Raw genomic sequence first — 15543 nt, 5'->3', positions numbered from 1 at the left:
ACTAAATTGAACAGAAATTAAGTTCTTTAGAATTACATTGAACAAAAAAGGACTAAAATGAACACAAATTACATTCTTGAGGACTACATTGAAAAAAAAAATAAAATGAGGACCATTTTAAATATTCCTAACAAAAATTGGGAACAAAATAGGTATTAAGCCTATTTTCTTTTATAGAATTACTAACACACAATGTGACATGAACTCCACGAAGATTATTTCTGAGTTTAGAAACTGGAAGAATGCTAATTGCCCACTTTTTATTTTGACACAAGCAACAGCAAGACAAAATAACAAAGTTCCCATCACTGTAGGCTCAAGAAGAGGGTGGAAAAAAAAATCACAAGTTAATAATATTAATGTCTCTGAAACTTATACTTTTTATATGGAGCTCATTCCTATATAAAATATATAAAGTTAGGCAAAAGAATACCACAATCACGTAGTTACATTTTGTGTGACCTTTTCCAATACCTGTATGTGTGAGAAAATTTATTCAACTTTGACTGCAAAGACTGTATGAACATAATGGTGGCCATCAAGCCATGTTAGAGATCCAAAATTGTATCCACCATTGGCCTCCTTGCCATAGAATGAGACTTTGTAGGTAATTCTTTGAACACTCTCAGAAAACACAAGTTTATTGGGGATGACCTTCACAACCAATCCCTCAGGTGATCTCACTTTTGCAGTGTATGTGGCATTAGGGGATCCAACATTGGTAACTGTTCTTGTGATCACTTTTGGTTTTTGTTGCCTTTTAAGTGTACTTATAGATATTGATGGATAATTGATGTTGGATATAAGGTCTTCAGAGGAGTTCTTGGGGCAATCAAAGTTGGTCTTAAACATTGACCTTACCTTTTTCTGTGAATAGCCAAAATAACAGAGGAATCTAAGATAGTCTTTTATGTTTGTTTCAAAAACTAATCCAGGGTAGAGAGCTTTGACTGGATTAATTTCACCAACTCCAATTTCATGTGGGTCAGCAATGTGGTTTGAGCTGTTAGTGAGAGGCTTCCTCAAGTTGTTGTAATTCGTAGCTGAAGAATGGAATAGGAACAAACAGCATTAGAGCATGTTTGTTCTGAACAAGTGCTAAAGCTTTTGAAAAGAAGAAATGTACACAGGAACAAGTTTTTCAACTGTGCTCACAAAGATGAACAAGCTTAAGTGTCACTTACTTGCATCTCTTTCTCTTACATATGTCATAAAAAGACTAGAAGAGTGTGTTTGGTCTAGTACCTGTTGTCATCAATGCTGATTTTATCATTGAAGGACTCCAATTTCGGTGTACTGATTTAATGAATGCTGCTGCACCTGTCACATGTGGGCAAGCCATAGATGTACCAGATTTTATGCCAAACAAGGATGGTTTGTTCCCAATTGGAACACTTCCCTGGTCATTATTTTTAGGAATCATAGCAGCCAAAATGCCAGTTCCTGGAGCCATGACATCCGGCTGGACAAGAAATTTGCCAAGAATGTGAAAGAAATAGTGAGTGCATTGTTCTCAAGATGCTTAAGTGATTCAAGTTCAAGGATGAAATGAAAAGTAAACTTAATTAGTAATTTGGTTTCTATATTTAAATCTTTGATTCATTTTGAGCCTTATATTTTTTTTACTCAATTGAGTTTTATGTTTTTAACAAGAGTTAACGTGGTTCTTTCTGTTAAATAGACATTAATACCATTCAAAATTACTACAGGTAAAAAACTAAGTCTAGTATATGTCAAAATCTAGATCATCTTTTATTTGGAAGATGTGAAGATGTGATGTATCAAAATTAAGAGATTCTAAGATAGAATATAATCCAGATTTTGACACGTAAAACCAAATTTTGACGTATAACACTTCTAAACAGTGTTAACATTAATTTAATAAAAAAAGACCATATTTAATCTTTTTATAAAAAAAATTCAAATGAGTAAAATAAATATTGGGAGCAAAACAAATCACACGTCAAAATATCAAAATATAGAAACCAAATTACTAATTAAGCCATAAAAAGTGCATGAAAGAACACAGGGAAGAAAAACCTTGAGAATGTTTTCTGTAAGGCTTGAAGGACCTCTGGATGAGAAAGATGCAACAATTGGTGAAGGCTTATATCTAACAACTTCTGTTGTTGGAAGAATTGTTGCAGTTGGGTTCCTGTAATGGAGCCATGGTAGACTAAGTAAGCATACAGGTAGCATATTATGTTTCAACTTTTACTTTTGTGAACATAAATGTGTGCTAAATTACTATTTGTTCATCAATAAAAGTTGTTTAGTCGAACCACCACACTACATGAACTTTACATTTTCTATCATAACTTTACTAAGTGCTTAATATTGCTTCAATTCCCTCATGCTTGTACATTGTGTTAGATTTCATCTTAAATCAACTGGCATTAAACAAAAGGGTGTATTAGACATATAAGCTGCATTCCAAAAATTGAAACAGACTATATTAGACTTTCCAACACATACAACATGGTAAAATTTACCTTAAATCACTAATGAACAAATGTTGAGGCTGATGATGCTTACTTGGTAGAATTTATGTATTGTAGGATCTGATGTCCTTCAAGATTTCCAACCTCAGTGAAGGGAAAGACACCTGCATCAAAGGGAACATCTCTGTTGTCCTCATCAATGAGTATCAACCCTATGGCTCTTCCATCTTGTACAACTAGCTTCTTGATTCGCCTTGCAACAGTTGGATCATCATTAGCACAAACAACAATGTTGCCAGCAATTTTGTTGTAATCTAATGATCCAGGGTAACAATTCCTGCATTTCAGAGAACAATTAACATAACTTCTAAGGTGGACCTTTAAACCCCCAACATCTGAAATTTACTAGTATTAGTGATACTGATTCTACTATATAATATATGTACAGTGTGAATCTTTGTTGCTTTAATAAAGGCCATTTCCTGCTGGTATAATGTACTAGTAATATATATATATATATATATATATATGAACAGTAACATCAATGTTAAATTTAATGCATCTCATTTGAGTATACCTAGCTTCTGATGCAGGGGCAAATTTGGCAGCTACTTGCTCTCCAAAGACAAGGTTATGCATCTTTGAATGAGTAAGATTTGAGAAGTTAATGCCTGTACCCTTAAAACACAAAGAATGGAAGGAATTTGAGGGTTTTGGGGTATTAAAAAAGAATTGATGCCAACAAATCTACTTCAAAAAGAGATATAAAAACCTACTTGGAAATACTTTCCATTTCCAAGGATAATAGTTGATTGGAAGTTCCTATCAATATTAGAAGCTGCAATAGTAAATATCCATGGTGCAGTGTTCACAACTGTGAAAGGATCAGGGCCATCATTGCCAGCTGAGCACACCACCATGACCCCCATTTGTTCTGCATGAAATGCTCCAATGGCAATGGGATCACTCAAAAAGTCTGATTGAAACAGTGAGCTGAGTCCAATTGAGATGGAGATCACATCTACTCCATCCTTTACAGCATCATCAATAGCCTTTAGAATGGTGGCACCAGAGCATCCTTCTTCTGAGCATGTTTTATAAGCAGCAATCCTAGTAGAAGGTGAACCACCCCTTGCTGTGCCTAGTGCTAAACCATAATAACTAGCATTCTTCACATAAACACCAGCTGCAATTGATGCAGTGTGAGTGCCATGTCCAACAGAATCTCTTGGGGAACCTTTGCTTGCTTCTATTTGAGTCTTGTTGCTACCTGGTGTAGCTTCAATATTGTAGAATCTTGCACCAATCAATTTTCTGCAGTTTTATTAAGTGTAGCATATGATCAGTTAGCCATTTTATCAGTGCTATATTGTGATTACTTAAAGATCTTATCTTATATATATGGGCATTTTTTATTCAAAAAAGTTGTTATAGAATGAATGATACCTATTGCAATTGGATTTCTTGAAATCATGACCCTCCATGCAAACTCCTTTCCACCTTGAAGGGATCTCCCCTATACCCTCATCTCTGAAACTTGGAGACTCTGGCCATATCCCTTGAAGCAGAACATAGAAAGGCATAAAATGATTGAATAATAATCAAACATAACTGTTCATAATATGTAGTATGCAAACTCTACACCGAGGTCCTTCTAATTCATGGATCGGTATTTTCAATTTTAGAAGAGGAAAGTTGTTCATTGTGAATAACACATAAAGTCCAAGGTGGTGATTACATTGTCATATAATGAATTGTTCAACATGATTATACTATAATTTAGAAGAATAATTCTACTTGCATTTTCACTTGTTCATTAACTAATTGCTGTTGATCCACCTTGTCTTTTGTACACTACACTAAATTTTTGTCACATATCCCAGTGTGAACATAATAATACTGTGTTGTTTTTATTTTTATCTCTTCCTTCCCTTCAAAAACTTGCTACAGCACCGCACCCCCCTCCCCTCCACTTTACATTTCTCACAATGAGAAATCAGAATTTATGACAACTCACACTTTTCAATCAATTAAATTAAATTCCTCAGTAATAGTTTATAAAAGAAAAACAAAATGAAAATTGTTATGTAATCAGAATGGAATCAGGGTTAATTATCCTCTTTTTTTTCACGATTTTGATTTTTTCTCTATCTTAAACTCTAATTATGTTAGTTCCTATTATTAAAAAAAATTGTATGAATTCAGTCTTTTTCATCAAATGACTTTAACTGTTTTATTTTTTTACATGACAAACGACAAATCACATTATGTGTAATCTAGGAATTCTTCTCTTATCAATATCTTAAAGAGTCAGTGTAATTGCATGAAAAAAAACAGTTAAAACTATTAGATAGTAAGAAATACATTTCTTAAGCATTGGACCTTAGAAAATCAAACATTGAGATAGGTCAAATCAAATTATAGTTTAGAAAAAAAAAATGTTACTTGTATGAAAAATATATTTTGGTACATATAAATTTTTTACATTAATTTAAGATTATATTTTTTTATTTTTTAGTATCTTTTTTTTTAAAAGAAATATAAAAAAAAGTTTAATTATTTTTATAACCATTTTACTTCTGTATTGCATATGATTACTATTGTATCCCTTAATCGTTTCAACTTGGCAGCATTATTCCTGTGGCTCTGAACATAAAGGGACACCCAAATTTACAGTGAAGTTCCCTAGAGAAAGTGTGTCTATGTCTCTGGAACTTTGACAGAAGCCAAAAAAAAGTATGAGAAAATCCCTTCAATGTTTTTATGCTATTGTGAGGAATTTGGTCAGTTTTTTTGTAAAGGCCCTTTGTCTTCTTTTCAAAAGGGTTACAATACCAAAGCCAGGGTGTGAAGCTACAAAAAAGAAAAAAAAAAAAAGTGGTTTCTTTCACACTAGCTTCTTGATTATTCAAATCGGGAAGAAAAGGGTTTCTGGGGAATGGTGCCAATAATGTAAAGTTCTGTATGGCTCAGGTTTTAACAATCTCTGTTGGTTGTTATGCAGTAGGAAGTTCAATGCAGTATATTGAAAAGTTTAACCACAATATTAGAATTATTTTATTCTCTATTGGTGCATTTATGTTCATATATTTTTATACTTATATTTTTTTTTATATTGTTTTAAATAATTATATACATCAATTGTACTTTCTCTTTATTATTTTAATAAGAAATACAATATTTCATTATTTCTTCTTTTCTAACATGGTATCATAGCAATATAAAAAAGGAATATAAGTATAAAAATATATGAACATAAATACACAGATATGAACAGAGAATAAAATAATTCCAATATCCCCCTCAAGCTGCAGCATATTTATCCTTAATGTTCAGCTTGGACAACAAAGATTGAAATTGTGCTGGATGCAAAGTTTTAGTATGAATGTCTGCAAGTTGTGATGAAGTAGAAATAGGCAGGAGCTTAATTACACCAGCTTGAACTTTATCCCTTATGAGATGACAATCAATTTCAATGTGCTTTGTCTTCTCATGCATGGCTGGATTCTGTGCAGCAAATTGATTGTCACAAAACAGAGGAACTAGTTGTGGCAGAGGTTGTTTCAAATCATGGAGCAAATACAAAAGTCATTGAATTTCACATGTTGTAGAAGCTAAGACTCTATATTTTGCTTCAGTTGATGATCTAGATATAGTATATTGCTTCTTGGATTTCCAAATGATTAAGGATGCAAAACTTGGGTATCTAGATCATCAACTGGCTGATAAGGAGCAAGTAGCAAGATGCTATATCTAGATCATCAACTGAAGCATAATATAGAGCCTTAGCTTCTACAACATGTGAAATTCAATGGTTTTTGTATTTGCTCCATGATTTGAAACAACCTCTGCCACAACGAGTTCCTCTGTTTTGTGACAATCAATCTGCTATACGAATTGCACATAATCCAACCATGCATGAGAGGACAAAGCACATTGAAATTGATTGTCATCTCATAAGGGATAAAGTTCAAGTTGGTGTAATTAAGCTCCTGCTTATTTATACTTCATCACAACTTGCAGACATTCATACTAAAGCTTTGCATCCAGCACAATTTCAATCTTTATTGTCCAAGCTGAGCATTAAGGATATATATGCTGCAGCTTGAGGGGATATTGGAATTATTTTATTCTCTGTTCATATATCTGCATTTATGTTCATATATTTTTATACTTATATTCCTTTTTTATATTGCTCTGAACAATTATATATATCAATTCTACTCTCTCCTTATTATTTTAATAAGAAATACAATATTTCATTCTTTCTTCTTTTCTAACACACAACATTGCAAGAAAAAAACAATTTTTTTTTTTCTGTTAGTGTTGAAAAATAAAAGAAGAGTGGTGTGAGGAAAAGTCAATCACATCTCTAGCTACCATTTTCTTTCTCTAATTTTCACTTGCCAAACTCATCATTGATCATGGCATGCATTAAAGGGACCAATCTCACATCCTATACTTTAAATGCAAAAACACATTTCTTATAGGATCACCATAAGCCAGTGAAGGTTTCAGTTGTTATAAAGTGAACTAAGTACAATTTGAGTAGTTATTGTGCTTGTTATATATATATATATATATATATATATATATATATATATATGTGTGTGTGTGTGTGTGGGTAGCTATCATAACAGCTAATTGTGGGGTAGAATGAGTTGCCATTTGCACATAATAGATGTTGATGCTGCAACTGTCAATAGGGTTGAAGCACAAGGATAGATTGGTGAATGACCTAAAAAGTGGCATTGAGTAGTGACAAATGAGTTTCACATGAAATTACCATTTGTTTTGGGTCCATGTCATGCTTCTATTGTACTATGCTATTCAACACTCTAATGTCACATTTGGGTTTTTCACTGGATACTTTTCATAAATTATTTCTTCCAGCATTTCATGATTTTCTTGATTACAAAACAGATCTGAGAAATTATCAGTTTATAATAAATAAATGAGAGGTAGCTCAAACTTTGTGAAATAAGGAAACTGGGACCTTTTTTCACCAACATAATTAAGGGAATAACTCTTGGGTAAGATTAAGCTTTTGTTCCTCCTTCTAGACTCAGTTTAAAGAATAAATTTAATTTTGTGATATAATTTTAGAATTAAATTTTGCCTAAAAATTCAATTTTGTAGAAATACGATGTGAATTGATTTTAAATTTTTTGATTTAAACTTGTATTAGATAATAGAAAGTTGAAAGTGGGAAAGAAGAAAAATAGAGGAAAAAAGAGAGTAAAATAGAGTGGAAAGTGAAATTGATTAAATTAGATAAAAGAAAGTGAAAATAATTAGAAAAGGAATACATTTATCTATTAATAATTATTTTATTTTATCTATTATTTATATAACAGTCGTTTCTTAAAGTAAAATATTTTCTTTTACCAATATTTTTAAAAATTTAAGATAACATAATTTTTTTCACTTACATTCTTATTTTTACTTTTTATCATGAAATTGAAATCTTTTTAGGGAAACAAATAAAAGGGATATTTCAAGTAACTTATTTAAAATTATAATAAAAATTAAAAATTATATTTTTTATAGGTTTATAAATAATATATTATAAACCTTTTAAATATGTGGAATAGATAATCCATTATTTTACCCTTTATGTTTTTCTCTTCAGATTTAAAAGATCCCCTTTTTTTTTTTATAAGTTGAGTATTTTGCAAGTTTCATAAAGAAAAACAAATGAGGTTGGGTGACTTTATCAAAGAAACAAACAATGCATTAACATTGAAAATAAAGTTTGTCTGAAGGGCAAACTTCACTTTCACTCTGACTAATCCCTTTCATTATAAATTTCTGGGGAACATTTTTAAAAATTGAAATTATTTTATTCTCTGTTTATATTTGTGCAGTTATAGTAATATATTTTTATACTTATATTTCTTTTTTATATTGCTATGATAAAATGTTAGAAGTGGACTTTAAACCTAACTCAACTCCACAAAATCGGCTTGTAGGGTGAGGTTTGCACCCACTTATATACACTTAAATGGCCTCATCTCTAGTTGATGTGAGACTTCTAACACACCCTCCTCACGCCGAGGTATATACATCTCGAGCGTGAGATTAGACTTTTTAATGGATGGTCCGATAGCGGGTGGAACAATATGCCCAACGACAACAGAAATCGTTAGGATGGACTCAGTCATGGCTCTGATACCATGTTAGAAAAGAAGAAAGAATGAAATATTGTATTTCTTATTAGATGATGAAGAGAGAATACATTTGATATATATAATTGTTCAGAACAATATAAAAAAAATGAATGAATATAAAAATATATGATCATAAATGTACAGATATGAACAGAAAATAAAATAATTCCAATAAACACTATAGTTAGGTAGTGCTCCTTTGTAAATGTAATATATCAAACATTAAACTTCAAATTAATTTCTAAAAAAAAAAAAACCTTTAAATTGATATAAGCTTTTTGGATCATTGACTTTAACTCTACCAAACAAGTTCTTATAGTTTTCTGTGTTTTCAGAAGGGTTAATAAACAAAGAAGGAGAATTGATTGAATGAATCTAAAAGTTTCATTTTTTACAATATATTTTTAGTTTCTAAATAAATTTTTAAACTAATTATTTTCTCATATTTTGTCTTTTTTCTATGAGAGTCTAAATTGACAATATTATATATCAATTTAATGAAATACTTATGTCACTGTACCTTGTTTTGGATTTTTTTTTAAAAAATGCATGTGAAGTTTAGGTGGATTTTCTTCTAAATTGATTTATTTATTTGACTAAGTACAATAAAGTGGCGCAAGAAAATGAGTGTTGTCAAGTAATGCCACATAATGAGCCAAATATAGTTGGAATGCACTTAAATTAACCTTTCAGGATAAACAAAAGTAACAGTTTTGCTTTTGGCATAACCTTACCTATACTACAAAAAAGTTTCATTTATTTTTGTTTTTCTTTTAAGTAAAACAATGTGTATAGTTCATCTTTTATTAATGGTAGGAAAAAAATTTCATATAAAAGAACAAGTTTTGCAGATTTGTTGGTGTAAAACTAATACTCAAATTAACCTACATTAAAAGACTTTGTAAATTCTCTTCAATGCTGTAGTCCATTCTCATCCTAAATGTTGTTTCTTTCTTTAACAAAGTGCAATAGTAATTAATATTGGTAATATAATTAAATCATTTTGAACAAAGTTAAATAAGTTCCTTGATTGTAAAATTTTATGATTGCATTTTTAATAATTTAGACATGCAATTGGGTATTGCGGGATCCACAAACTTATATGATTCATCCACAATTTAAATGTGTTAATTTAATTTTCAATTGAGTTTGGATTAGTTTTGACTAAAATGTATTGAATCATAATGATGGTGTTTCAAATAGATTAATTCAATTAGACTAAATCCACATTTATATAGTTTAACTTATTTACCAATGCAGATTGCATAAAGAGAAAAATAAAATACTTAATAGTATATTTCTACTATTATTAAATACTCTCTTCATTATTGTATAAAATTTATTATAAATAATAAATTTAAGTGGACTATACACATGTCAAAAAAAAATTTCTATACTTTTTTTTTAATTTTATAGACCATTACAATTCATGAATTTGTATCACTACTCAATCCAATTTTTATTAAAAACAAAATTAACATACAGTAAGAGAAATAGTGAATATATTTAGTAACATATTTAGTTCTTAGAATTAATCATATGATCTATTTTGAGTCTTATCTATTACGATTTTATTCTTAAAAAAAATATTTTAAAAAATTAAAAAAATATTTAAATAATTTTAAATATTGTAATTATTTTATTTTCTGTTTATATATGTGTATTTATGTTCATATATTTTTATACTTATATTCTTTTTTATATTGTTTTGAACAATTATATATATCAATTGTACTCTCTCTTTATTATTAAATAAAAAATACAATATTTCATTCTTTCTTCTTTTCTAAGATTAAACTTCAATTAATGTAAAACCATCATATATGGTCTTAAAACCTTACAAAATTTAGATTTAAATATTTTCTTTTATCTAGTATAAAATTTAAACTTATATTTAAATTAGCGACATAATTTCCTAAATGATAATAAAAAACTTAAAATTGAATAGCCTAAACCCTAAATTTAGAAATGAAAAATGAATTAAGATAAAATAGAAATTGAATTAGAATGTGAGACATTTGAAAATGAGAAAAGCATAATTATTAGGTTAGGAGAAAAGGTAATTAAAAAAGCCTTTACCTGTGTCTATGACACCAATAATGGAATCAATTGAAGAGTTTTGGATTAGGGTTTTGGAAGTGACATAATGAGGAGCCTTCAATCCCAAATCTGACTCCAAGAAATCCCAAGATCGTGTTGTGTGCAACTCAAGCATCGGATCTGGGAACACTGACACCACACCATTCTCACCTGTTTCGTGTTCACACTATCATCAATTTCTTTCACAATTATTATGATTTTGACATTTATCATAAAAAAAATGCTTATAATTTTCACAATATTATATGCTGTAGATGTTTTTCTTAACATATATAAATTTTTCTGTTTAATATTTAATGATATGGGTTCGGTCACATTTTAAAATTTTGTTGGGTAAATAGTAAGTTTTAAAATTAATATAATTGATTATATATTTATTTTATTATATATAATTAATTTTGAGAATATTATTATGAATGATTTTAGATTTACAAAAACAAATTTAACTAAATATTAATGTTAATTTTCTATTTAATAAATATATATTTAACAGACAATTGTTAAAATTAAACATGTATTTAATTACTTTAAATATTGACGAAATTTAAATAAAATATTGATGAAATTAAAACTTGTTATTAAGATTGTATTTTATTTATTATATTGGAAAATAAATATTGAATATATATGTATTGTATAGATCTAACTATTTAATTAAATTTATATAGATTTTAATTTTTTTTTACACTTGTCCATAAAACTTGCGGCTTAGGAATTGATTTGCAGCTGTAAAAGTATTCTAACAAATAATTTATATATAAAATTTACATATTTTAGGTATTTTGTAAGTTTAAATTTGACTAAATTCAAATATTTTTTTAAGTTAAAATGTAAATAATAAATTATATAATAAGATATGAATCAGTTCAGAAATAAGATATATTCGACAAAATTTGCGAAACAATTTTTTTTATTATTAGTATAATTTTTGTTATAATTAGTGGCTTCCGTTTTTATTCATATAGTTTTTTTTTTTTTTAAACTAAAACATTTAGGAAGATTTTCAACTAAAAACATTGTTCCCGAACTCAATATTTTAGTTACTAGTGTATAATATACTTCCTAGAAAATTAAAGTGGAAGTTGTTTATATATTTATGTATAAGAGTTTACAGGAAGATAAAAATTATCAATATTGAAATTATTCAAATATTTTTACTTACCCACTAATTTATTATTGAAATTTTTATATTAAATTATTTATTAATAAAAGTGAGAGAACTATCATTGATTCAAAAGTATGAAACATTTCATATGATTTTGTAAAACATGTCATACAAAAAAAATTGTGTATAAAATATCATCTATAAACAAAAATCATATGATGTGCGTGTATTCAGTTTTAGACATATACTTAGTAAAATAGAGTTTCAAAGCCTCATAAATTTTATCTGCACAAAAAGATTTAAAAAATTAAGAATTTAAATTTAATAAAAAATTTCACACTGTTAGTTTATAAAAATATTGCCTTAAATATTTTTTTCTAAACAAATTATGATAAGACTAATAATTTTTAATTATATAAAAATTTATAATTAAGTGAAATTAAAAAAAAAATCGTATGTACTTTTAGTCTACTTTAATTAATTTTTTCGTTAAATCTTGAAAAAAAAAACTATAACCTAGATTTAAAATTCTTATTTTAGTTTCAAGACATTGATAGTGTGGAGTCACTCATCTTTTTAAAGATACGTCTATAAAAATCTAATAAAATAAAATGTAATCAGAACTTTGTGTTGTAATTGTAATTCGATATAAAAATGTAAAAAATTCCCACTTGTAATAATGTGATCCAAGTTAAAAAAAAATGTGGTTACATATTTTATGCAACATAAAAAAAGTTATAAACAAAGTTTATTGAAAATTTTACATTTGTATCATAGATTAATTATGGAATAAAAGTTTATTATTTTATTTTATATACACTAATTTATCCTTTTCTTTATTATTTTCGTACATGATGAATTTTCAGCAGGGAAGATATAAATATTCATATTCAGTGACGAATCTTGAGTAAATTTATTTGTAGCCAAATAATACTTATTTTCACATTTTTTTTAACACTTCTGATTTTAAATTTAAAGAGCAGGTGATGAATAAACTAAATTTGACATCAATGAACAATTAATTATTAAAGAGAAAAATATATTTAAGCAGTGGCTGCGTTATATAATAAAAATTACCGAAAAAAGACATTAAGGCAATGTAAAATTTTACATTGTCGGATTAATTAATTATGATTCATCTTGAATATAGTTTTTATACAACTATTATCAAAATTAAGAAAATTATGTATGATTGAATAGCATAATATAAAAATATTACACTGGATTGTAATTAAATGAAAAAACCAAAAAAGAAAGTGTTACCGCTAAAGTCAATACTAAAATGAAACAATGGAATATTTAAAAATCTTAACATTTTATTGAGAAAGAGGAACAAAATTCTATGTTATGTGTAAATTGAAAGTACAAAAACCAGAGATTCACCAGACAATCACATATGTTTATATACATATAATATTGAAATGCAACAAAAAGAAAAATTACAAAATAATGACAAAAATATTGGAAGTAGTGCCACCCTGTCCCAGAAGACAACTCTCTTATCTTCAGATCTCTATTTTGGAACCATTAATATAATGTTGTTTTACTTTTATACTATTTGTTAATTAATTTTAATTATATATTCACACTTTTTATTTAAATAATTAATTTTCCCCAATAGTTATCAGTATTTTTCATTTTTAATTTATTATAATTATCATTGAAATTATTATTATTGAAACGTCTTTTACATCATTGTGAGTGTAGTTAAGGTTGGTGAACAAAATTATTAGTGCACAGTAATAATCATAGACACAAAGGAAACCAAAATTCACTTCCAACCACATAATAAGTGCTATCTATATTGATTTTGTTTTGAGAAGAAAAACCATATTGTAAAATTAATGCTCTTTTTTCTAGTGATTAACCCTAAATAATAATGACCACAAAATAAAAAGGTAAATTGACAACAAAACATTAGAAAAGTCAAAGAATCATGCAAGTTAAAAATTTGATGCAGACAAAAGGGAAAAGGGGTAGAAGACAAGCTCAGAAAAATACCAGACAGTGCAGAAGCTTCACTCTCTGTAAGCATGGCAGAGAATCCACTGAAGGCATGGCTGAAATGGTGGATCAGGGCTATCCTCTCACTTTCTTCACTGAGAAAATGGAAAAGAAAATAAATTAAAAAAGTATTTCCATTCCATAAGTTTAACTGATTTTGATTTCTTTTATGAGTATGGTTACAGATTAAAGTGCAGAAAACCAGATAATGAACCTTGGAATAATTGATGACAGTAGCTGCAGATGATCTGATTCTGGTATTTGGCCTTGTACCCTTTGGTTGTTGGGTGATGAATTTCCCATGTAAACAACATAATGCTGCAGAGAACAAGAGAATCTCTGGTGAACCTGTCATACAAAGATTGAACATAACAAGCTAAAGGGAAAATGGGTGTGTATGTATAAACCTTTGGAGTTTGATCTGAAATTGCAGTGGTGCTGATAAGAAGAGAAGCTAAGAAGAGAAAATTTAGGAATTGCTGAAGCCACTCCATTGAAGAGAGTGAGATGAATTGGTATTAATGAAGAGAGTTGTTCATGCAATGATCCATTTATAGGGTAGGTGTGATTAATTTGCTTAATTAAAGGAAGCTTCAAGCGATGAGCATGTGAGAGAATCTTTGTTAATTCTTTTGTTCCACTTATGTGAACAGCTAATGCATATTATTACTATAATATATATGCACTTTCTTCATTGTCTCTGCTTTTAACCAGTTCTTCCAACAGCTAATAGGATAAGTTCTGTTGCTTGTCCAAGACAAAAATTTGAGGAAATTCATGTAATTGTCTCTTCTATTTTTGTTTTTTCTATTTTCCATCCACTGTTGTTTAATGAGTGTGCTAAAATTAGGTGATTCAGTGTGACTGAAGGATAATTCATCAGCAGAGTTTGCCAATTATGACCACACCAGTGTAAATGCACTTGACTATGATGCAAATATTTGTCCCTCTAAGAACCCATTTCAACAAAAATACAAATACTCAAAAGTGAGAACATTTTTACTTTAGCCAATTTCAGTAATTCTTGTAACTTGGTTAATCTAAATTACCCTTAGAATGTGCTTGAAAATCACCCTTAGAATGAGTTTAAACAGAAAAATTGCACTTTCCAATGCATATAAGTAATGCAAGTGTTGAAAATTGAAATCCAAACGCACCCACTTTATCATATCAGAAAAATGTCTTTCCTTACATATAGAAGAAACAAAATTTGAAATTTTGCAGCATTCACTTAAGAAAATGCTTTTGTGGGTTTTCATTTTCTTGGTCCATATGAATGTAGCAGTTAAACATTGCCATTTTTTTATGTTGAAGTTATGTTTTCAAGCACCAAAATTCTTGTTGAAAAGAAAAGAAAAGAGAGATTCCAGTTACCTGTATAGATGCTCTCTAACACTTTAAAGAGATGGTATATGTGAATGAAATAAAGCAAAATCATATGCTTGACATGCAAGTAAAATTGTCTCTTTATGTGCAAAAGAAGAAGAATTGTTATATATATATATATATATATTCATGGCCATGTGTGATTCTCTTCTTTGTTTGCTTTCATTCTCTTTCTCTCATTCCCATTAGTTTCTTCTTCTTCCTGAAGTCTTTCTTTGTGTTGGCATCTTCTTTGTTATAGGTTTTCTCTCATTGGCCAGTTTCTGTGACAGCATAATGCAGCTTTGGTAATGCATAAGGCACTTACAATAAAAAATACTCGAAAGATGCTCAATTG

The 15543-nt window shown here is 28.6% G+C and overlaps 1 protein-coding gene across 1 annotated transcript; it reads right to left on the bottom strand.

Moving 5' to 3' along the window:
• Window positions 1-155: 155 nt before the first annotated feature.
• Window positions 156-14402, bottom strand: LOC106769675 (CO(2)-response secreted protease). The gene is made up of 11 exons (XM_014655395.2): window positions 14228-14402; window positions 14035-14138; window positions 13818-13915; window positions 10691-10861; window positions 3888-3999; window positions 3218-3755; window positions 3019-3119; window positions 2536-2778; window positions 2041-2155; window positions 1246-1462; window positions 156-1043 (listed from the first exon to the last, which is right to left on the bottom strand). The coding sequence occupies exons 1-11, from the start codon at window positions 14312-14314 to the stop codon at window positions 493-495; spliced, it is 2337 nt and encodes a 778-aa protein (XP_014510881.1). The 5' UTR covers window positions 14315-14402; the 3' UTR covers window positions 156-492.
• Window positions 14403-15543: the final 1141 nt, after the last annotated feature.

The sequence above is a fragment of the Vigna radiata genome, chromosome 8 (genome assembly GCF_000741045.1).
Source record: "Vigna radiata var. radiata cultivar VC1973A chromosome 8, Vradiata_ver6, whole genome shotgun sequence".
Classification (NCBI taxonomy): domain Eukaryota; kingdom Viridiplantae; phylum Streptophyta; class Magnoliopsida; order Fabales; family Fabaceae; genus Vigna; species Vigna radiata.
Note: the sequence above shows the minus strand (reverse complement) of the source record. Positions and strands in the feature narration are given on the sequence as shown.

What these genes read in the sequence shown, in the direction of transcription:
- LOC106769675 (XM_014655395.2), bottom strand. Translation starts at nt 14,314, where the DNA reads ATGGAGTGGCTTCAGCAATTCCTAAATTTTCTCTTCTTAGCTTCTCTT. An exon ending in TTTCAGATCAAACTCCAAAG is followed by an intron (nt 14,139 to 14,227) that starts GTTTATACATAC and finishes TGTTCTCTGCAG; the next exon opens with CATTATGTTGTTTACATGGG. An exon ending in TTACAGAAAACATTCTCAAG is followed by an intron (nt 1,463 to 2,040) that starts GTTTTTCTTCCC and finishes TTTCTTGTCCAG; the next exon opens with CCGGATGTCATGGCTCCAGG.